Source organism: Pseudophryne corroboree, chromosome 1 (genome assembly GCF_028390025.1).
Source record: "Pseudophryne corroboree isolate aPseCor3 chromosome 1, aPseCor3.hap2, whole genome shotgun sequence".
NCBI lineage: Eukaryota > Metazoa > Chordata > Amphibia > Anura > Myobatrachidae > Pseudophryne > Pseudophryne corroboree.
In genome coordinates this window covers 804,753,218-804,776,442 of record NC_086444.1, presented here as the reverse complement: position 1 = coordinate 804,776,442, position 23,225 = coordinate 804,753,218, and the positions used below count along the sequence as shown (strand labels likewise).

Genomic DNA, 23,225 nt, shown 5'->3' with positions numbered 1-23,225 from the left:
CTGACCGTAGGGGGCGGGAGGGAGTATGAAGGGAGATGAGGTTGGAGATGTAGGGAGCAGTAGAATTAGAGATGGACTTGTATGTGAGGGTGAGGAGTTTGAAGAGGATTCTGTAGGGGAATGGGAGCCAGTGTAGATTTTGTCGAAGGGGAGTGGCAGATGTGGAGTGGCGGGAGAGGAAGATAAGCCTAGCTGCGGAGTTCAGGACAGATTGGAGGGAAGTAAGATGGGAGAAAGCGAGGCCAGTGAGGAGAACATTGCAGTAGTTGAGTCGTGAGATGACCAGTGAGTGGATGATAAGTTTAGTTGCACTCTGGGAGAGAAATGGCCTGATGCGAGCAATGTTGAGTAGCTGGAACTGACAGGATTGTGCCAGAGCTTGGATGTGGGGTGCAAAGGAGAGGGAGGAGTCAAGAGTGACGCCCAAGCAGCTGAGTTGGGGAACGGGGGAGATGATGGTGTTGTCAACTGTGATAGAGATATTGGTAGGGGGTGTTGCTCTGGGTGGGGGAAAGATAATGAGTTCACTTTTGTCCATGTTGAGCTTCAGAGAGCGCTCAGACATCCAGGAGGAGATTGCGGAGAGGCAGCTCGAAACCTAAGTGAGGACAGAGGGGGACAGATCAGGAGAGGAGAGGTAGAGTTGAGTGTCATCAGCATAGAGGTGGTATTGAAGGCCAAAGGAGTTGATGAGTGCACCCAGGGAAGAAGTGTACAGGGAGAACAGAAGGGGGCCAAGGACAGAATCCTGAGGGACACCAACAGGAAGGATGGAAGGGCGTGAGGTGGTGCCGGAGGCAGACACAGATTAGTGGTTGGTGAGGTAAGAGGAAAACCAGTTAAGGACTGTGCGAGAGAGGCCAATGTTTTGGAGTGTGCGGAGGAAGAGAAGATGATCCACAGTGTCAAAGGCAGCAGAGAGGTCCAGAAGGATGAGCAGAGAGAAGTGGCCCCTGGATTTGTCCGAAAGCAGGTCATTGGTGACTTTTACCAGGGCAGTCTCAGTGGAGTGGAGTGGGTGACTGAAAACCAGATTGTAGTGGATCGAGGATGGAGTTGTCAGAGAGGTAGCTTGTGAGACGGCTGTAGACCAGTCGTTCAAGTAGTTTGGAGGAGAAAGGGAGAAGAGGGATGGGGCGGAAGCTAGTGAGTGATGAAGGGTCAAGGTTTGTTTTTTTGAGAATAGGTGAGACCAGAGCATGTTTGAATGGTGAAGGGAAGATGCTGGTAGAGAGCGATAGGTTAAAGAGGAGAGCAAGGTGGGGGCAGGCAGTGGGGGAGAGGGAGAGGAGAAGACGGGAAGGAAGGGGGTCCAGGGGGCAGGTGGAGGGGAGGGAGGATAAGATGAGGGAGTGTACAGTACTTCCTTGTCTGAAGTGGGACGAAAGAAGAACAGGGTGGGATAGATGGAGGGGAGGGGGCTGCAGAGGGATGACGGGAGGAGATGTCGTGTCGGGTATCCTCAATTTAGGCAAAGTCATTGGCACTGAAGGAGGATGGGAGGGGAGGAGAAGGGGGGCGAAGGTTAAATAAAGGGTAAAAAATTATACAATGGAAAAAATAAGGTTTTAAACCTACCGGTAAATCGTTTTCTCCTAGTCCGTAGAGGATGCTGGGGACTCCGTAAGGACCATGGGGTATAGACGGGCTCCGCAGGAGACATGGGCATTATAAAGAACTTTAGAATGGGTGTGCACTGGCTCCTCCCTCTGTGCCCCTCCTCCAGACCTCAGTTAGAGAAACTGTGCCCAGAGGAGACGGACAGTATGAGGAAAGGATTTTGTTAATCTAAGGGCAAGATTCATACCAGCCCACACCATCCACACCGTATAACATGGAATATACTAACCTGTTAACAGTATGAAACAAAACAGCATCAGTCCGAGACTGATCATAACTGTAACATAACCCTTATGTAAGCAATAACTATATACAAGTCTTGCAGAATTTAGTCCGCACTGGGACGGGCGCCCAGTATCCTCTACGGACTAGGAGAAAAAGATTTACCGGTAGGTTTAAAATCTTATTTTCTCTTACGTCCTAGAGGATGCTGGGGACTCCGTAAGGACCATGGGGGTTATACCAAAGCTCCAGACCGGGCGGGAGAGTGCGGATGACTCTGCAGCACCGATTGACAAACATGAGGTCCTCATCAGCCAGGGTATCAAACTTGTAAAATTTTGCAAAAGTGTTTGAACCCGACCAAGTCGCCGCTCGGCAAAGCTGTAATGCCGAGACACCTCGGGCAGCCGCCCAAGAAGAGCCCACCTTCCTAGTGGAGTGGGCCTTCACCGAATTTGGTAACGGCAATCCAGCCGTAGAATGAGCCTGCTGAATCGTGTTACATATCCAGCGAGCAATAGTCTGCTTAGAAGCCGGAGCGCCAACCTTGTTGGCTGCATATAGGATAAACAGAGCCTCTGTTTTCCTAACCCGAGCCGTCCTGGCTACATAAATTTTTAAGGCCCTGACTACATCCAAGGACTTGGAATCCTCCAAGTCACTCGTAGCCACCGGTACCACAATAGGTTGGTTCATATGAAACGAAGAAACCACCTTAGGCAAAAATTGAGGACGAGTCCTCAACTCCGCTCTATCCACATGAAAAATCAGCTAGGGGCTTTTGTGAGACAAAGCCGCCAATTCAGACACCCGCCTTGCAGACGCCAAGGCCAACAACATGACCACCTTCCAAGTGAGAAACTTTAATTCCACTGTTTGAAGGGGCTCAAACCAGTGAGATTTCAGGAACTGTAACACCCCATTAAGGTCCCATGGTGCCACAGGAGGCACAAAAGGAGGCTGCATGTGCAGCACTCCCTTTACAAAAGTCTGGACTTCTGGGAGAGAAGCCAACTCCTTCTGAAAGAAAATCGATAAGGCCGAAATCTGTACTTTAATGGAGCCCAATTTAAGGCCCATATCCACTCCTGTCTGCAGAAAGTGGAGAAAACGGCCCAGATGGAAATCTTCCGTAGGAGCATTCTTAGCCTCACACCAAGATACATACTTTCTCCAGATACGGTGATAATGTTTCGCCGTCACCTCCTTCCTAGCCTTTATCAGAGTAGGGATGACTTCTTCCGGAATGCCTTTCCCAGCTAGGATTCGGTGTTCAACCGCCATGCCGTCAAACGTAACCAGTCGTGGAACACGCAGGGCCCCTGTTGCAACAGGTCCTCTCTTAGAGGAAGAGGCCATGGCTCTTCTGTGAGCATTTCCTGAAGATCTGAATACCAGGCCCTTCGAGGCCAATCTGGAACAATGAGTATTGTCCGCACTCTGTTTCGTCTTATGATTCTCAATATCTTTGAGATGAGTGGCAGAGAAGGGAACACATAGACCGACTGAAACACCCACAGTGTCACCAGGGCGTCCACTGCTGCTGCCTGAGGGTCCCTTGACCTGGCACAATACCTCCGAAGCTTCTTGATGAGGCGTGACGCCATCATGTCTATTTGAGGAAGTCCCCAACGATCTGTTATCTCTGCAAAGACTCCTTGATGAAGCCCCCACTCTCCTGGATGGAGATCGTGTCTGCTGAGGAAGTCTGCTTCCCAGTTGTCCACACCCGGAATGAATACAGCTAACAGAGCGCTTACGTGATTTTCTGTCCAGCGAAGAATCCTGGTGGCTTCCGCCATTGCCACTCTGCTCCTTGTCCCGCCTTGGCGGTTTACATGAGCCACGGCTGTGACGTTGTCTGACTGAATCAGAACCGGTAGGTCGCGAAGGAGATTCTCCGCTTGACGAAGGCCGTTGTATATGGCCCTCAATTCCAGTACACTGATGTGTAGACAAGCCTCCTGGCTTGACCATGTCCTCTGAAAGTTTCTTCCTTGTGTGACTGCTCCCCATCCTCGGAGGCTCGCGTCCGTGGTCACCAGAACCCAGTCTTTAATGCCGAACCTGCGACCCTCTAGAAGGTGAGCACTCTGCAGCCACCACAGGAGAGACACCCTGGCCCTGGAGGACAGGCTTATTGTTTGATGAAGTTGAAGATGGGACCCGGACCACTTGTCCAGAAGGTCCCACTGAAACATCTGCGCATGAAACCTGCGAAAGGGGATGGCCTAGTAGGACGCCACCATTTTCCCCAGAACTCGAGTGCATTGATGGACTGACACTCTTTTCGGTTTTAACAGGTCTCTGGCCATGTTCTGGAGTTCCTGGGCTTTTTCCACTGGGAGAAAAACCCTCTTTTGTTCCGTGTCCAGAACCATGCCCAAGAGAGATAGCCGAGTCGTTGGAACCAACTGCGACTTTGGAAGATTTAGAATCCAGCCGTGCTGCTGCAGCACACTCAGGGAGAGTGACACGCTTTTCAGCAACTGATCTCTCAATCTCCCTTTTATCAGGAGATCGTCCAAGTACGAGATAATTGTGACTCCCCGCCTGCGCAGGAGCACCATCATTTCCGCCATTACCTTGGTGAAAACCCTCGGGCCGTGGAAAGCCCAAACGGCAACGTCTGAAACTGGTAATGACAGTCCTGTACAGCGAATCTCAGGTACGCCTGATGAGGGGGAGATATGGGGACATGAAGGTATGCATCCTTTATGTCTAGAGACACCATAAACTCCCCCCCTTCCAAGCTGGAGATAACCGCCCTGAGCGATTCCATCTTGAATTTGAACTTTTTTAAGTACAGGTTTAGGGATTTCAAATTTAGAATGGGTCTGACCGAGCCATCCGGTTTTGGGACCACAAATAGGGTTGAGTAGTACCCCTCCCCCTGTTGAACTAGGGGAACCTCGACAACCACTATCTCCCTGTCTGGCGAAGCCGATTTGAAAAACCGGCGAGGAGGCACGTCTTCGAATTCCAGCTTGTAGCCTTGGGATACAATTTCCATTGCCCAAGGATCCACGTCTGACTGAACCCAGACGTGGCTGAAGAGTCGAAGACGTGCCCCCACCGGGGCAGACTCCCTCAGAGGAGTCCCAGCGTCATGCTGTGTATTTAACAGAAGCCGGGGAGGACTTCTGCTCCTGGGAACTAGCCGTAGCAGGCAGTTTTTTCCCTCTACCCTTACCTCTGGCGAGGAAGGAAGAACCCCGACCTCTTCTGGACTTATAAGATCGAAAGGACTGCATCTGATATTGCAGTGTTTTCTTCTTTTGCTGTGGAGAAACATAAGGTAAAAAGGTAGATGTACCCGCGGTAGCTGTGGAAACCAGGTCTGCGAGACCTTCTCCAAATAAATCCTCACCTTTGTAAGGCAAAACTTCCATATGTTTCTTTGAGTCGGCATCACCCAACCATTGGCGGGTCCACAGGGCTCGCCTAGCAGAAATCGCCATGGCGTTGGCTCTCGAACCTAGCAGACCAACGTCTCTCTGAGCATCTCTCATATACAAGACTGCGTCTTTTATGTGACCTAAGGTCAATAAAATGGTATCCCTATCTAGGGTATCGAAGTCAGCTGACAAGGTATCAGTCCAAGCTGCTACAGCGCTACAAACCCAAGCCGACGCTATTGCCGGTCTGAGCAAGGTTCCCGTAAGTGTATAAATTGATTTTAAGGTAGTTTCCTGTCTGCGATCAGCAGGATCCTTAAGGGCTGCTGTGTCTGGAGACGGTAGCACCACCTTTTTTGACAAGCGCGTCAACACCTTGTCCACCCTGGGTGAGGATTCCCACCGCAACCTGTCCTTCGCAAGGAAAGGATATGCCATAAGAATTCTTTTGGGAATCTGCAACTTCTTGTCTGGAGTTTCCCAAGCCTTTTCAAATAACTCGTTCAGCTCATGAGATGGGGGAAAAGTTATTTTCTTTAAACATGTGAAACCCTCTTGTCAGGGACAGAGGGGTCATCCGTGATATGCAAAACATCTTTTATTGCAATAATCATATAATGAATACTCTTGGCCACCCTTGGGTGTAACCTTGCATCCTCGTAGTCGACACTGGAGTCAGAATCCGTGTCGGTATCAGTGTCTGTTATTTGGGACAAGGGACGTTTTTGAGACCCTGAAGGGCCCTGTGATACCGTCAAAGCCATTGATTGACTACCTGTATTATCCCTGGACTCTGCTTTGTCCAATCTCTTATGTAACAAAGCCACATTTGCCTTTAAAACATTCAGCATATCCATCCAATCATGTGTCGGCGTTGCCGACGGAGACACCACAATCATCTGCTCCACCTCCTCCTTAGAAGAGCCTTCCACTTCAGACATGCCGACACACGCGTACCGACACCCCCACACACTCAGGATATATCTATATGGAGACAGCTCCCCAATAAGGCCCTTTGGAGAGACAGAGAGAGAGTATGCCAGCACACACCCAGCGCCAACTGACACTGGAAACCAAATTCCCAGACAAACAGCGCTTTTATACAAATATATATATACACTCACTGCGCCAATAAAAAGTGCCCCCCCCCCATCTTTTTTGCCCTCCGTGACCGTGTTCAGCAGGAGAGAGTCCGGGGAGCCTGCTACTCTGCATGTGCTGTGGAGAAAATGGCGCTGCTTAATGCTGGAGGATCAAGCGGCGGGCTTCGGTCCCGCTCAAACAATCAAAAAACTGGCGGGTGTAAATAATATACTGCCTCCGCAGTATATATACATCTGCCAGTGTCCCTTGAGGCTATTAATTGCTGCCCAGGGTGCTTCCCCCCTGCGCCCTGCACCCTTACAGTGCCTGCTGTTGTGTGTGTGTGTGTGTGTGTGTGTGTGTGTGTGTGTGTGTGTGTGTGTGTGTGTGTGTGTGTGTGTGTGTGTGAAGTCTTCTTTCTTCTGCTACTCACCTGGCTTCTATCTACCAGCTCTGTGAGGAGGACGGAGGCGCGGCTCCGGGACGAACGGCAAGGGTGAGACCTGCGTTCCGACCCTCTGGAGCTAATGGTGTCCAGTAGCCTAAGAAGCAGGGCCTATCAGTTAAGTAGGTCTGCTTCTCTTCCCTCAGTCCCACGATGCAGGGAGCCTGTTGCCAGCAGTGCTCCCTGAAAATAAAAAACCTAACAAACTTCTTTTTACAGAGAAACTCAGGAGAGCTCCCCTGCAATGCACCCAGTCTCCTCTGGGCACAGGATCTAACTGAGGTCTGGAGGAGGGGCATAGAGGGAGGAGCCAGTGCACACCCATTCTAAAGTTCTTTATAGTGCCCATGTCTCCTGCGGAGCCCGTCTATACCCCATGGTCCTTACGGAGTCCCCAGCATCCTCTAGGACGTAAGAGAAACCTTATAAAAGTGCGCAATTAAACCAAGTGCAGCTAGAAAAGGTCTAAAGTGAGTATACGTCCAAAATACATACAAAATAAATAGAAAATTGGAAATATGAATTGCACACAAATCAAAGGGCATTTGGGGTAAAAACATTAAAAGATTTATTTTATAAAAACAACTATGGGGCAGATGTATTAAGCGTGGAGAAGGGATAAAGAAGTGATAAAGCAGTGAAAAGTGCAAGGTGACAACGCACCAGCCAATCATTACGGATCTGAAAAATTACAATTAGGAGCTGACTGGCTGGTGCGTTATCACCTTGCGTTTATCACTGCTTTATCACTTCCTTATCCCTTCTTCAGGGATAACGCCTCTGCCTGTCAATCAGAAGATGCATTCGCACAAGTGAGATGCTTTCGCGGGCGCACAACTTCACTGGGCTTCAGCATGCGAACACTGCGGCCGCAGCTTTCCATGCTGAATTAGGCCCATAGTGCATTACATCTTTTTGTGTTATATAAGAATAAAGGTGGTCATTCCGAGTTGTTCGCTCGTTGCCGATTTTCGCTGTATTGCGATTAGTCGCTTACTGCGCATGCGCAAGGCTCACAGAGCGCATGCGCTTAGTTATCTTACACAAAAGTTAGGTATTTTACTCACGGCATAACAAGGTTTTTTCATCGTTCTGATGATCGTAGTGTGATTGACAGGAAGTGGGTGTTTCTGGGCGGAAACTTGCCGTTTTCTGGGCGTGTGCGAAAAAACGCTGGCGTTTCTGGGAAAAACGCGGGAGTGTCTGAAGAAACGGGGGAGTGTCTGGGCGAACGCTGGGTGTGTTTGTGACGTCAAACCAGGAACGAAACTGACTGAACTGATCGCAATGGCTGAGTAAGTCTCGAGCTACTCAGAAACTGCTAAGAAATTTTTATTCGCAATTCTGCTAATCTTTCGTTCGCAATTCTGCTAAGCTAAGATACACTCCCAGAGGGCGGCGGCTTAGCGTGTGCAATGCTGCTAAAAGCAGCTAGCGAGCGAACAACTCGGAATGAGGGCCAAAGTGCGGGTAAATATGCAGCATATTTCAAAATAAAATAGTTAGACGAAACAATATTTTTAACTTAATGCACCTCTAGTTGTGTAGGCGTATCTGCTGCCAACATTTTTATGTTTTATTATTTGACCAGCAGTGTTACATAGATTGACGGCGGGTGCACCATCTTCCACCACCCGTCCCGAGGCCCTACACACAAGTAGGATTTTTCGTTTACTACTTACCCCCATGAGTACGGCGCAATAATAACTAGTCTATCATATTCGCTGATTTATACAAAACTAATAATGAAGGTTTAATCAAAATTGGTTCAGTAGTTTTTGAGTTAACTCAGAACAAACAAAAAAGAAAACTTTTTCCAGTTACAGAAAAAGTTACAATTTTATTTATATGTATTGATAAGATTCAGTAAAGTCCATCAGTTTACTATTATTATTATTATTATTATTACTACTACTACTACTATTATTATTATTATTATTATTATTATTATTACTTGGAAATATATTACATTAACATTTTCCATTATTATATTGCTTCTAAACTATTTATTTAAAAAAAATGTTATAATATTTTGTTTGTCTGTTAATAAGGTATAGACTTACTGGAACTCCAGATATTCCTCTTGGTCCATCTTTGCCCGTGTCACCTGGTGGCCCTCTGGGACCTGGTGGCCCAGGAGGTCCTGGTGGGCCTGGTGGCCCTGCCTGTCCTTGATCACCCTTAATAATAAGCAGATAGTTAGACACAAAAGACCTGCAACATGATGCATTAGCAATGTAACAAGTATGCATTGTGCACTGCTGCTACTGTACAATGAATGCCTAAGGCGTGTACTATAATAAATTTAAGGTATTTTTATAAACAAAAAAAGGAGATAACTAATAATTTTGTTATTTTTAAACATAAAAAATATATTTTTTTTGGTGCAATTATTAAATGGAGTGTGCCACCTAAATTGCATAAGATAAAAACAACTAAAAATGAGCAGAACAATGCAACATCACAAGAATTAACATGAAGCGCTGATTTTGTAAAATACCTTCAAAACTTGTAGCCTACATGTGATATGGGGAAAATGCTCCCTGTATCCCGGTTTTTAGCGCATTTGAAGTACAGATGACATGTATATTCTTGTGATGCTTGCATGATCTGCTTTCATTGTTTAATCAACACCATTGCCTAGAAATGCACAGTACAGTACATGGCATGCATTGTGCAAGAGTGCAATAGGATAGGCAAAGAATTCTGCAGAAGTAATAGAAGGAAAGAGTCAACTGCAAAGTTTATCTGACGGAAGAGATTTCTAATTAATATCTTATTGATTCCAACAAGATTTCATTAGAAATACAGCTGCTATAATCAAGAGTTAACATTTACTAAAAATATATATAATACTATGTATATGCAATATATTACGTTCTTCAAAAAACACTAATACCTTCAGGCAACCATTAGGTAACCAAAACAATTAATACTATCAACTAACCATATTATATGTTGCCTTTTGAAAAAAAATTAAATGTATAATAAAAATGCAACTACAGTACAGTAAATTAAAATAAGGAGCCAAAAACTCTCAAATGAAATGCAGACACCTAAAACCATTCAGCACTACCTTAATCAAGCGGCGTTTAATGAGCTGCTGATCAGCAGAAAGAAAGCCATGATTGATCTTAGGAAACACCATCTGATCAGTGAGGTGAGGTCAAAGGTTGTAGTTCAGAGATGAGAAAGTTGGAGGACAGACATCAGAAGGCCCGTAGAAAGAAATAGAGACATAAGCATTAGGTATAAATAAACAGCAAAGTACATACTGACGGTTTGTTTTGTAGAGAACTCGTGCTTTGTTAATAATGCCATTTTATATGTTTATATTAATGGAAAGACCTTACCTACAAAAAAGCAATCTAAAAGATACATTGTCCGTTAGCAATAAGGCAGCCATTTACAGTGCCTTTGTTGTAATGTACCTTTTTAATGAGACATCTAGTGTGTAATCATTAATGGATTCTGAGGGCACGGTTTCCCTGAACAAAGTGCCAGTAGTACTGTACATACAGTCAGAGACTCCAGTCAGCATTAAGTTACACAATCTATACAATTTTATCACCATTGTTTTTATAGAAACATCCCATAATTTGCCTTTGTAGAAAAAGTTTGATGTGGAAACTCTAAATGAATGGATCATTAAAATTCCACCAAATTTAATAATTTTTGCTTGTGACTCTTGTGTTTATTAATCATGCTGCTGGACACCTGACTGGACGTAAGCACCTTATCCACAAACCTTGACGGTCAGGATCTGATTACTATGTAGAGCAGCCATTGTAGGATAGCCTGGCAAACCCTAGGGACACAACATAACATTGCACCAAAACGAACCAACACAAATACACCACAAAGACAATTTACAGTGAATTATGAACAAACAAGTAGGTACACAGGTTACAGCTATGGTTAACGATAAAATACTAGGTAGATGACAGACACAAAAAATAATTACAGAAGAGAACTGAGGTCATGGTTACATATACAAAAAACAATAACAAAGTCAAAATTCTGGCTTTATAGTCCATTGTTCAGCCTTTTAAATAACCATATCCCCAGGGCTCTCCTGAAAATAACAGTACAGTATTTTGAATTATATTAACATTATTATTCCCGAGTCATATTTTAAGCAATAGGGATCTACTATATATTGAGACCATGAAGTGAACTTTTTAAATGTAAATAACCACTGATTTTACCTTGCTTCACTTTGTATAGAAGCTGTATATCTTTCCACATGTGCCCCATCTCTCATTTTACAATGTACTGTCAATATTACTTTCCATATGTTTTGCTTTCATTTTGCTGCTGCATTACGTCTGTGCAAATACAGTACATTATCTACCACTCCATCGTCTATTAAAAAGGGGTGAGACAGAGATGGGAAGACAAGGAGGATGAGAGAGAGATGGCAGGAATACAGAGCCTCTGACATGTTCCTTTCCATGAGGTACAAAATGCTGTGCTCCTGGGCTTCCCTCTTAATGTATGATTGCTGTTATCTGTGTTGAGCTAGTTCATTGATGAGAAAGGTGTTTCAACACAGGTGACAGCAATCATAAATTAAGAGGGAAGTTCAGAAACAAAGCAATTTGTACCTGATGGAAGGGGTCACGGAGGGTCTGGGAATAGCGGGAGACAGAGATGGATGGCAACATGAGGGGAGAGAGAGGGAAAAAACATGCAACACCATGCACAATAGCTACTGACTAGGCAAATGACAAGCCCAAAATTCCTTATTAGCAGTGTGTAGCTCACAAGAGGACCACCAAAAGGGATGAGGGGGGCTACTAATTACCCAGACCTGGGCTTGTTGGAAGGGACCTACACTAATTAACACCCTCACCTCTTCCTTGTCAGCAGCTGCAGCAGCCCCTCTCCCTAGCCCTATCTCTGTGCTGTGCTGTAGTGGGACCAGGGAGGATGCGGCCACTGAACAATAGTCTCCTCTTCCTGGGCGGTTGTGAACAAAGGGGGGAACGATCACACTGATCACCCTCCCCCTAGATTTGCATGACTAAGGGGCTCATCCCCCACCCCATCTTCCTTTTTAGCATGCAGCATCCCCTTTTTTCCACTAAGGGGATGTGGCCATGACTACCATAATTAGGCCATGCTCCCAAAAGTACCCGAGGCCCGGAACACCTCTATATGGCCCTGATGATGCAAGACAATCGATCTTCACATACAAATATATAAAGCTAGAGCTTCAGACTAGAATACTTTTATTATTCCAAACACTATCACACTAGTGTTATTCTGGAAAACTCAGTATGCATGATGAGCAAATAGATAATATAAAATATAAAGCTCTGAATTGTAATTTTACAACATTTTCAGCACCGGTATAAAGACTCATATTCAAAGCATTTATGATAGTGCTCCTTTTTTAAAGAAAAAAAATTCTGTAATTTTTTCTACTTGGGCAAATAAACTATCTCTTTTACACAATTTCTCTACCTACAGAGAGAAATTACATACAGTGAAGTGTGATGACTTTTGTGAGAATTATATTCATTCCTTTAAAAGAAAATATTTTTATTAGTTAACAATTAAGGGCAATGAACAGCATAGGCTTCATTGCAAAACTGACACTAGAAACTGAAATTGGAGAAAGCCGTTATACTGTAGTATATCCACGCAGAAGTGTACTTCTCATACATACATATGATTCTTTCAGGATGTTCTGAATTACAGACCCTGGCTTTAGTTTATGCAGTCAAATTTAAATGCAGTGTAAGTAGACAATTGTACGTTTATAATGGGTTCTGCTTTTCTGAGTGAAAACCAATGAACGCCATCATCAAATTCTAATTGGCTATTTAAAACTTTAACTTTCCCTTAACAGAATGATGCATCTAACTAGTAGAATAACAAGTACTGTTAATCAAGAACGGAAAGTAATGTTTTAAAAAGAGAATTGCAGAGGAAAAAGTATCCAGGTAAAAATGTATCTTCAATATCCCAATTACACTCAAAGCTTTTATCTTAAAATCAGTACATTAAAGGCCAGTACTCACTGGCCGATGTCAGAGAGATGTGTGCTGAGCGAACCGCTCAGCACACATCTCTCCCGGCGCTCAGCACAGCGCGATCTGTGCTGAGCGTGCGGGGGGGAGACGGGGGGGCCGCTCACTTCACCCAGCGGGTGAAGTGAGCGACCCGCTAGATTGGCCTGCATGCAGGCCAATCTAGCAGCAGCGATAGCGATGCGCGGGGCTGCGCATCGCTATCGCTGTGGGGGCTACACACGGAGCGATCGTGCTTAAAATCTAAGCAATCTAGTCAGATTGCTTAGATTTTAAGCAGCGATCGCTCCGTGAGTACCCCCCTTAAGACAGTTGTTCCCAAACTTTCTTGAATCACGATGCCCTAGAGCAGTGGTTCTCAAACTGGTGTGCCTCAGGACACTTGCAGGGGTGCCCTGAGCTGGTGGTCCAGGACCAATTAAAATTATTTATGGTCAATGCAATAGACAAAACCAGTGCTGGTGGCTGCTAATTATAAAATATGTGGACAAACGGAAGCAAATCTGTCCCTCACCAGTCACCACATAACTGAACCTAAGGATGACATATAAACACAATTGACCTCATTTAATATTTATTTGTAAATTTCTCAGTAAGAAACTTTTGGCCTAGGGGTGCCGTGAAAAATCTTCTGATACTCTATGCCGCCCTGATTTAATAAAGTTGAGAATCACTGCCCTAGAGTATCAGCTTTTTTTCAAGGAACACCTAGTCCAAAGGTTTCTTATTGATAAATTCTAAATAATATATAAAATTAAGTAAATTGTGTCTTCCTGTCACTCTTACGTTCAGTTATATTATGACTGGCAGCCACCAGCGCTGGTTTTGCCTATCATTTTGACCATAAATTATTTGTTTTAGTCCTGGACCACCAACCTGAGGCACCCCAGCAAGAGCCACGCCGCACTCCTAGGCACACAGTTTGGGAACCACTGCCTTAATACGAAAATGACCTACTACATATACTGCTAGGATAGTATATTATTTTATTTTATTATATATTTTAATGACCTTAATAGGAAGGGTTTGCTAACCAATCAAGTAACATATTGTTTCAGTTTAACCATCCATATTCTTTTACCAGTTTTTTTTTTATAGACATGTACTTTATAGTATATTGTGAAAGAATTTGGCTTGTACACTTGTATGTCTCTTGAACAAATTTGGGCTATATGAAGTTGTGAAATGCTGAGAATTTCTGTATAGGAATATACTCTCCTGATCAGTTACATATATTATTTCTACAATACTATTGTACTGTATGGTTCTTTTTCCCACTTTGCTCCGGCAGATGTGAAGCAGGGTGGCATGGTAAGAAGGGCTGGGATTGCCATTATGTGAAACAAAGTGCAAGGCTGTACTGTGGGCAATGGACCAGTGCTACATCTCAGGGCACAAGGCCACGGGAGTGCACGGCTATTACATCTGTGCAAAGCCTGCTGGATGCTTGGAGAGGCACAGACTGATCCAAGAGCACACACAGACCCAGCTTCCAGCTCTAGGCTTCTTTTTCTTTGCAGTGCACATGATGTAATGACATTGCAGTACTGACAGAGATGCGGAGCAACCACTGGCCATCAAGGAACAGAAGACAAAGAAGAAAAATAAACAATAGTCAAAGATTGTGGTCAAAAGGGAACTGGGGAGGGCAGTGGTCATTTTAAATGCCTAAGCAAATTGGGGTGATAATCAAGGCACTAAAGTACCACATTTGTATGCATCTGTGTGTGACTGAGTCTGACTCTGTGTAACAAGGACTCTGATGTGAACAACTGCAGCTTTTCCACATGCTGGGTCCTGTTGTGCTTCATCTGCAACTTTGTATATGAGTTATAGCAATTCCTGTACAGCCCAGGATCTCTTTTACACTGTGAGCAGCTTTTTGCTTCACCTGCGATACAACAAGTGGTGCATACACACGGTGAGATATTGACTATCTCCGATTTTGACTATCTTTACTTGAGATTTTGACTATGTGCCAATTTTGACTATCTTTACTTTACTATTGGCTAAGGGCTCGTTTCAGTAAGGATTGCAAATTTGAATTTGCAGTCCTTGTGAATGTATGCTGGGGGCCGCCCATCGCAGGGCAAGGCAACCCAGCATGCTGACCGCTGCTCCCCCCCCCCCCACATGATGAAACAGAAATTGCGATCGCTGTTTTTGCTTCATCGTAGAAATTAGGGTAGCCTCCTGCTGGAGCACCTTGACTGCGCCCGCAGGAGACCCGCTGCCATCTTTCTGATTGGGGTGGCTGCGTGTGACATCACGCAGCTGCCGTGATCATGCCCACGCCACGCCCCCATTTGTGTAACGCTGGCTACACCCCCACAACGCTCCGTCTCCGCCTAGGAAACGAAGCGTTGCCGCCCCCCCACTCCACGAACACCTCTGCCTGATTGACAGACATTGGCATTCACATTTTCTACGGCCCCCCGCAGAAAATGCGGGTGCATGCACAGGACAGACGCTACCCATGCACCTACATCTTTTCTGCAATTGTTGCGTGTTTTGCAATCCAACCTAAATCAGCCCCTATATGCGATTTTGACTATACTATACTTTGTACTAGATGGTCAAAATTGCCTTGCCTGCACAGTCTATTTTTTCTTGCGATACCGACCCCACGGAAAGCGCGCATCAGTATCACAAGCTGTGTGCACACGATATTGACTAACTTTCCTTACGATTTTGACTCTTATAGTCAAAATCGTTAGCATACATCACACCGCGTGTATGCACCTTTAGAGACTATGGGGGACATTTATTAAGCAGTGATAAGAGCAGAGAAGTGAGTCAGTGTAGAAGTTGCCCATGGCAACCAATCAGCACTGATGTAACATCTATTATTTGCATACTATAAAATGATACAGACCTGCTGATTGGTTGATGGTGCCACTTCTCCACTGGCTCACTTCTCCGCTCTTATCACTGCTTAGTAAATGTCCCCCAAAATTAGAAAAATATGGTACACTACTCCTCTTGAAGCATCTGTCACACAGAGCGTCTAGCTCCATATGGCATAAAGACGCTCAGTGTATGAGGACACATCTATGAAATTTGTGGAATCCTTTCAATTAAAATGAATTCCTGTTTTTGCATATTGGCACAATAAAAGACAATCCTACCAAAGAACACTTTAATCTTCCCAACGCCAACCAACAGGAGGACACTGTTACAACCTTGCAGTGATTGTGACTGACTCATCATGTGCCTAGCCATATAAACAGGATAAATACATCACATAGGCGCACTGTTTTGTTGTATTTCTTGTATCAACATTATTAGTACTATCCTCTAGTTTAGTGGTTTGCAGTGAAGATGGGACATGGTCAGGGGCCGATTGGGAACAAAAAGCCCTGAAAAAATTTGTACTAGTGGCCCCACATGGGCAGCACCAGAGGTGTAAGGTCTAGCCATGGGCCATGGCAGCAGCACCCTCCCCCCCGAAACTTTCCAGATAGTGGGCATGTCCAGCATCAAGGGGGAAGTTAAACAGAAATAAAATTAAATATTATGAGCACATTATATGATACACCTGTAGAATTTAGGAAACTATATCATTCTTTAGAAAGATATATTTTCTTGCTTATTACACCAACCATATCCCAATCACTATTCACTCAATCTTATATGTCAGCCAAGCAGGCAGACAGAGCATACACTAGATCATCTGCAATCACAGGCTAAGTGGCAAAGTCATTTTCATATATGCAAATTATTATGCATCTTATTCATTATGTCTATAAAAAGGACCACATGTCCTCAAACAAAACAGGCCCCATGGGTGCGGCGGCCCACCGGGAATCTTCCCTGTAAACCCTACAACCAATCCGCCTCTGGACATGGTTCAGGGACGTGCGGTGATGTAAATGGCTCAGGAGGCACTGGCTAGTACCAGAGCCAGTTTTCAAAGGTGTCATGTGGGCATTATACACAGGTGCAGCAGTATATACTGCTAGAAATGTGGTGAGTATTGATTAGAGATGTGGGGAAAAGATAGACAGGTGAAACACTGCCTCATCTATCATAGGCTTTTTACTCTAGAGTTTTGATTATAAAAATGATTAGAAAGAATAATACAAAGAAGATATTTCAAATTTATTCTAAGTATTTTTCATACACTTTATATAGTCAAAACTCTGGAATATACATTAGTATGACAGAAAAGGCTCTGCCTCACCTTCCTCATCTCACGGCACGTCACTGGTACAGTATATATGGTATATAGAGGCAGTATGCCCAACTCCATGTATGACACCAAGGGTCACCGAGGTCCTCAAATTTCTCACTCATGGTAGCACTTTTCTCATTAGTTTGAAAAAGGGCAATTCTCTTCCAGATACGTTGCTCTATTGCTCAATAAACACTGAAGCAAGTATGTCTGGAGTGCTGTACTTGCGCACTCTAGTTGATGCATGTATATGTATACATATGTTTTTAGGATTTATTGTTAAAGTTAATGTTAATATAATATTGCAAATAAAAGTAATAATCATTTTATTACTTGATAAACCTACTGCTACTACAAATAATACAATACTTTTTATACATACAGTAGCACTAAAAACAAAGCTATTTAAACCTCAAATCCAACACTGGAAATATTTAATCTCCCTGCCAATATGTTTTATTTTTTTATAAAAATAGATTTTTACAAACTTGTTTTACATTTGTACTGCCAAAAGATGCGATCACAATGCAATTTTAAATTGTAAATATCTCTGTATGCCAAAATGCTGACACTGCTGATTAAAATATTACATTAGACAGCTATTGAAAGCTTTACAGCAAGTTAAAGTTAGTTGCTAAATTTTTTGGATTTGCTCTGTTTCCACTTTCCTCTAAACTTTTTTCCCCCTTTGTGTGCTGCCAATAAAGCCGCAGTGCGTAAGGTTATGTGCTTGCGAGAAGGCATGGCAACAAGAACTGCCACCTGCTGCTTCCTTTGCACTTCCTTAGGTTACAGCCAGCTGCTGCTATTACACATTGCATCACACAGGCCTGCAGCCAGAGCAATCCTGACATTGTGCGGCAAAGCCGTTCCTGGCTCTGTGTCTGAACTCACAGTTATTCTGCTGTACTTTATTCCTCTGTCAATGACATATTGGCAGATCAGTAACTGATATTCTCTTTTTAGGTCATACAGAACTTCTTGGAGTCACAGTTCAGACAAGGCTCAAATGCCCTGGGTCCCATTAATTAATGTAGTAAGTGATTTTAGGCATAAAACTTGAGCCATAGGCCCTCATTCTGAGTTGTTCGCTCGCTAGCTGCTTTTAGCAGCATTGCACACGCTAGGCCGCCGCCCTCTGGGAGTGTATCTTAGTTTAGCAGAAGTGCGACCGAACGATTAGCAGAATTGCTACTAAATAATTCTTTGCAGTTTCTGAGTAGCCCCAGACCTACTCCTAGATTACGATCAGCTCAGTCCGTTTAGTTCCTGGTTTGACGTCACAAACACGCCCTGCGTTCAGCAAGACACTCCCCCGTTTCTCCAGACACTCCCGCGTTTTTCCCTGACACGCATGCGTTTTTTAGCACACTCCCGGAAAACGCTCAGTTACCTCCCAGAAACGCCCCTTTCCTGTCAATCATTCACCGATCAGCAGTGCGACTGAAAAGCGTTGCTCGAATATCAGCAAATCTACTAAGTTTTGTGTTAAATAACTTAGCGCATGTGCTCTGCGTACCATGCGCAGTTAGCAACAAATCGCAGCATAGCGAAAATCGGCAACGACGAACAACTCGGAATGACCCCCATAGTGAGAAACTGTTAGTTTTTTGTAGTTTTTTTTAAAAAATACTAGTATATGTTTAGGTCTAAAACCATGTAACTCAGAGGGTGAAAGGTCAATTCATGCACGGTTAGGAATTTCAGGTCATATATAAATGAGATGTTTGGGGCCAGAGCACTATATCAGCTGATTAAGACAGAAAAATACTATTTCAATACTAGATGACAGTAGGTAATTCTATTAGTTACAGCAGATTCAAAAGGAATTACATGCTATGTATTGTTAATTACAGAATGTGACCTTTACTCTTAGAATGATTAAATATGAGATTAATACATGCCAGTTGTGGACAAGCTGTAAGTCTACTTGATATTTATTGCAGTGCAGATTGACAAGTGTAATCATAATTAGAGTATGATGCTGAGTAATGGAAAGTACAATCACAATGCTTATGTATGGATGGCACTGCAGCAGAGATTGTTAGCATAGTAATATAGGGATGTAGTTATGTGTCACATTACCAACAGCTACATCCCGCCCCCCCTAAATCCCGTCAGTCGGCATGCTGACTAGCAGGAACTATTTCCCACTCGTGGGTGTTCACGACACCAATAGAGTGGGAATACAACCTGTGGCGGGTTGCCACCAAGCCCGCATGGGGCTAGTTGCGCTCGCCATCCCCCCTCTCCCCCTCGCGCTGGCATTCCGCCGCATACCCAACACGTAATATACAGTATATGTGTGTTGTATTGGTTTAATAAACAACAACAGGGCTTTCTATATGATGGTGGAAATCGTTTTTCAAGAGTTGATACACAGCACCACCATAGTACTGCATAATTGTTACAGGAAATTATCTTATGGTTTAAGTTACAAAACTCTTTTTGTCAGATAATAAAAAAACAAACTTTTTTTCTTTCAACACATACAGGGTGATTTCATTTAAACATGTATCAAGTTAAAGACTATAGACATAATATGGAAGACCTATGGTGAAGGGCGTGGCTACCATAGGTGCAGGGAGTGCAGCTGCTATGGGGCCCAGAGCTGAGAGGTCAAAGATGTCAAAGATACATGTGTTATATAAGTTTTCTCCCATTGAGTGATGCATAGAGGCAGGGCCGGTTCCGGGGCTTCTGGCGCCCCGGGCGGCATTAGGGGGTGTGGCTTCACACAGGGGGCGTGGTCATTTACGCCCCCTGTACAGACTGAAATGATGTGCGGTGCGCGATGACGTCATCGTGCACTGCACAGCAACGGACCTCTCCACGAAGGGAAACTAGACGCGTACGCATCTAGTTTCCCTTCCCAGCGGCAGCGGGGGGGCAGCGGCCAGCGGCAGCAGGGGGGCAGCGGGGGGCACACAGCAGCAGCGGATCTTGCCCTGGTGCGGCGCCCTCCGGAAGGCGGCGCCCCGGGCAAAAGTCCTGCCTGCCCGTGGCAAGATCCGCTACTGCATAGAGGCACTAACAAACTATTACCTTGGGGCCTACGATATATTTAGTTATGACTGCTGACCTGCTTATTGTAGTGTGGTATAAAATAAACAGGAGGGCATTATAATGTCACATAATATGAACTAGGGGCACTGTAATGTGGCACAATATGAATTGGATACACTGTATGTCATAATATGAATTGCAGACATAATGTGTACTGGCAGCCCTACAATGTGACATAATGTGAACTAGGGCACCACTATGGGTCCTAAAATAAACTAGGACACTATTATGGGGCATAATATTAACAACTGCTACAGAGAGGTGTCTCTGTAGAAGAATTGGGACAGGGGGCTTTTCAAAATGCTGCTATGGGGTCCACAAAGTTCTGGCTACACTCCTGCCTATGGTCTCTGATTACAGACATTAGTAAAATAAGCTGCTCATGTACATTATCATTATGTTATTTTGACACTCAAAATAATGGTTTGCATTCATATTAAATAAAGCAGTAAACTGTATTTACCATAGGTATTCTCTCAGTCTTATTAGTTCAAGTCTATTAGTGAGTCTAAAGTTCTTATGTGCCTTAGAGCTGTAGACAGACGCTACTACCGCATCACTCATTGCTGGCCCCTACCTGCTGAGCCTGAGGTGACCCTTCCTAGCCTCTAGAGTCCAAGTCTTGTTGGATGATGATGTGTTATCTTGTAAGACACTTCCCAAAGCTCGGCAGAGGTTGCTGTACTCACAGCACATGGTAGCCACCAAGAATACCCTTAGGAAGGAAAATACTGTACAGGTTGAGTATCCCATATCCAAATATTCCGAAATATGGAATACTCCAAAATACGGATTTTTTTGAGTGAAAATGAGATAGTGAAACCTTTGTTTACTGATGGCTCAATGTACACAAACTTTGTTTAATACACAAAGTTATTAAAAAATATTTTATTAAATGACCTTCAGGCTGTGTATATAAGGTGTATATGAAACATAAATGAATTGTGTGAATGTACACACACTTTGTTTAATACACAAAGTTATTAAAAATATTGGCTAAAATTACCTTCAGGCGGTGTGTATAAGGTGTATATGAAACATAAATGCATTCTGTGCTTAGACTTGGGTCCCATCGCCATGATATCTCATTATGGTATGCAAGTATTCCAAAATACGGAAAAATCCGATATCTAAAATACTTCTGGTCCAAAGCATTTTGGATAAGGGATACTCAACCTGTACTGCCATCCAGACAGTATCTGTGGGGACTGTGTGTAGGCCCCCAACACCCCTCCTATAATCCCGCTTGGCTCATACATACATGTATATCTTCTCACCTGGAGTATCGCAATACACTCTGCCATAAAAAGAATTCCACCGCTTGCAGCTTGTTAAAAGTGCAGCAACCAGGCTGTTACCTAATTAGCCCTGTTCCTGCCATACAAATGCGGGTCTCCACTCCATTCACTGGTTTTCTGTAAGATGGCAAATCTATTCCCAAAAGCCTAAACAACCAGGGTCCAACGTACTGGTGGGATGAACAATCCACTGAACTAATGACTCATGACCCAAAATGGGTATTTTGTTTCTTGTACTTTGTATTTCATATTTTGTATTCAATCACTATAACTATTGTAGTGCGCCCAAGATGACGCTTCCTTGTTACTCTCTATGAAACTCGCTGCTTTGAGAGGCCACCATTTAGAAACCTGTAAAACAGATTTACCTGCTCACACAAGCATTTGGTTGATGTTTCTTTATTTTCTAAAAAGACCTCACATGCTTACCTGTCTTTTCTGTAGTCTGTTCATATTTTATACATCTATTCAGTAACGTGTTTTTTTATAACTTTGATGCAGGAATAGTGCTAAAAAATAAATATATTATTATTGTCTCAGCTACTGGAGACTCACTTTTCTGCTCACCTTCACCACCTCCCCCGTCCTCCCTCACAACCCATAACTTTGACACTTAAATCATAGACAAAATCAGGTTATTCACTTGGTATGTGCCAAGAATAGTTCACCCTACTCTACTACTTTCCCCAATCTACTATAATTGTATTCTTCTACTTTGCCAAGAACGGGTCATTGCCTTTATAGCTCATTTCTCCTTTTGTCACTCTCCACGGACACATCCTTATCCAACTTCAAACATGCACTCATTCCACAATCCTAAAGAAACTCTTACTTGACAACATCTCTCTCCACATTTTATGCCCTATTGCACGTCTCCCTTCACTGCAAGCTACTTCAGCAGCTTTGTTTTTTGTCTCCAATTCACTCACACTCTGCCCTCTCACTCCATTCTCCATACTTTATTCCTGATCTTGTCTGCTGCATTTAAAATCATTGATACACCCTTCTCCTGCACACCGTACATGGCACTGACCTTTGTGTACTTGTTATCTCCTAGATGACTTCCTATTTATCCAACCTCTCCCTCCTTTCTGCCTCTGGCACATCCTCCCCTCCACTCTGATTATCTTTTGTGGTACCAAAAGCTCTAACCTCAGACCTTTATTATTCTCTCTGTACACTTCTACTCTTGGTGAACTCATTTGCTCAATAGTTCCCTAGTAAAATTGCTATACTGACATTACTCAAAACCACTGTAGCTCTTTTTTCATGATCTTTCTCATCTCTACTATGTTCAACCAGATCTCCCAAAGATACCTATAACTAAAACATGTCCAAAATAAAATTATCATCCACTTCTCATCCCCATGCAAAATATATCCATTCTCTCATCATCTTATGTCTCAGCTATACAGACTTCTCTTGTCTGGGAAATCCCTCCCTGCCTCATTGCTTCTTATTATTGTCACCACTCAGCAAGCCCCAGCCCTGTCTCCCCAAATCCTTCAGAATCCAATTCAGATGATTAAACCTCACCTACAAACAGGGCATTTTAACAGAGCAATGCACTGGGGAGAGCAATGCACTGGGGCCCCTACACACCCATTCAAGAGACTAGTTAAAAAAAAAATCGTAACATGTCCCTCCTGCGCAGGGGCATTTTAACAGAAGAGTAGGCCTATGTGCAAACTCCTCCATCTGGACCACCTCCTCTGCAGCCGGCTCCTAGCAGCACCGTAGACTCTGAGCATGAGAGGGGCACAGACTCTGTTGCGCATGCGCAAATCTCTGGGGAAATGGTGCAGCGGGTATTTTCCCAGAAATGTCCTTACTACACATGCGCAAAACTCTGGGAAAATGGTCACCGCGCCATTTACCCAA

The 23,225-nt window shown here is 44.0% G+C and overlaps 1 protein-coding gene across 1 annotated transcript in view; it reads right to left on the bottom strand.

Annotated features, from left to right (window-relative positions):
* The window catches only part of LOC135049880 (collagen alpha-1(XXV) chain-like), a 267,395-nt gene that overhangs the window by 169,490 nt on the left and 74,680 nt on the right, over nucleotides 1-23,225 (bottom strand). The window contains exons 6-7 of the mRNA XM_063955838.1: nucleotides 10,517-10,576; nucleotides 8,832-8,948 (exon numbers count right to left, since the gene is read on the bottom strand). Of these exons, the coding sequence (XP_063811908.1) occupies nucleotides 8,832-8,948; nucleotides 10,517-10,576 (177 nt within the window). The remainder of the gene's footprint in view (nucleotides 1-8,831; nucleotides 8,949-10,516; nucleotides 10,577-23,225) is intronic.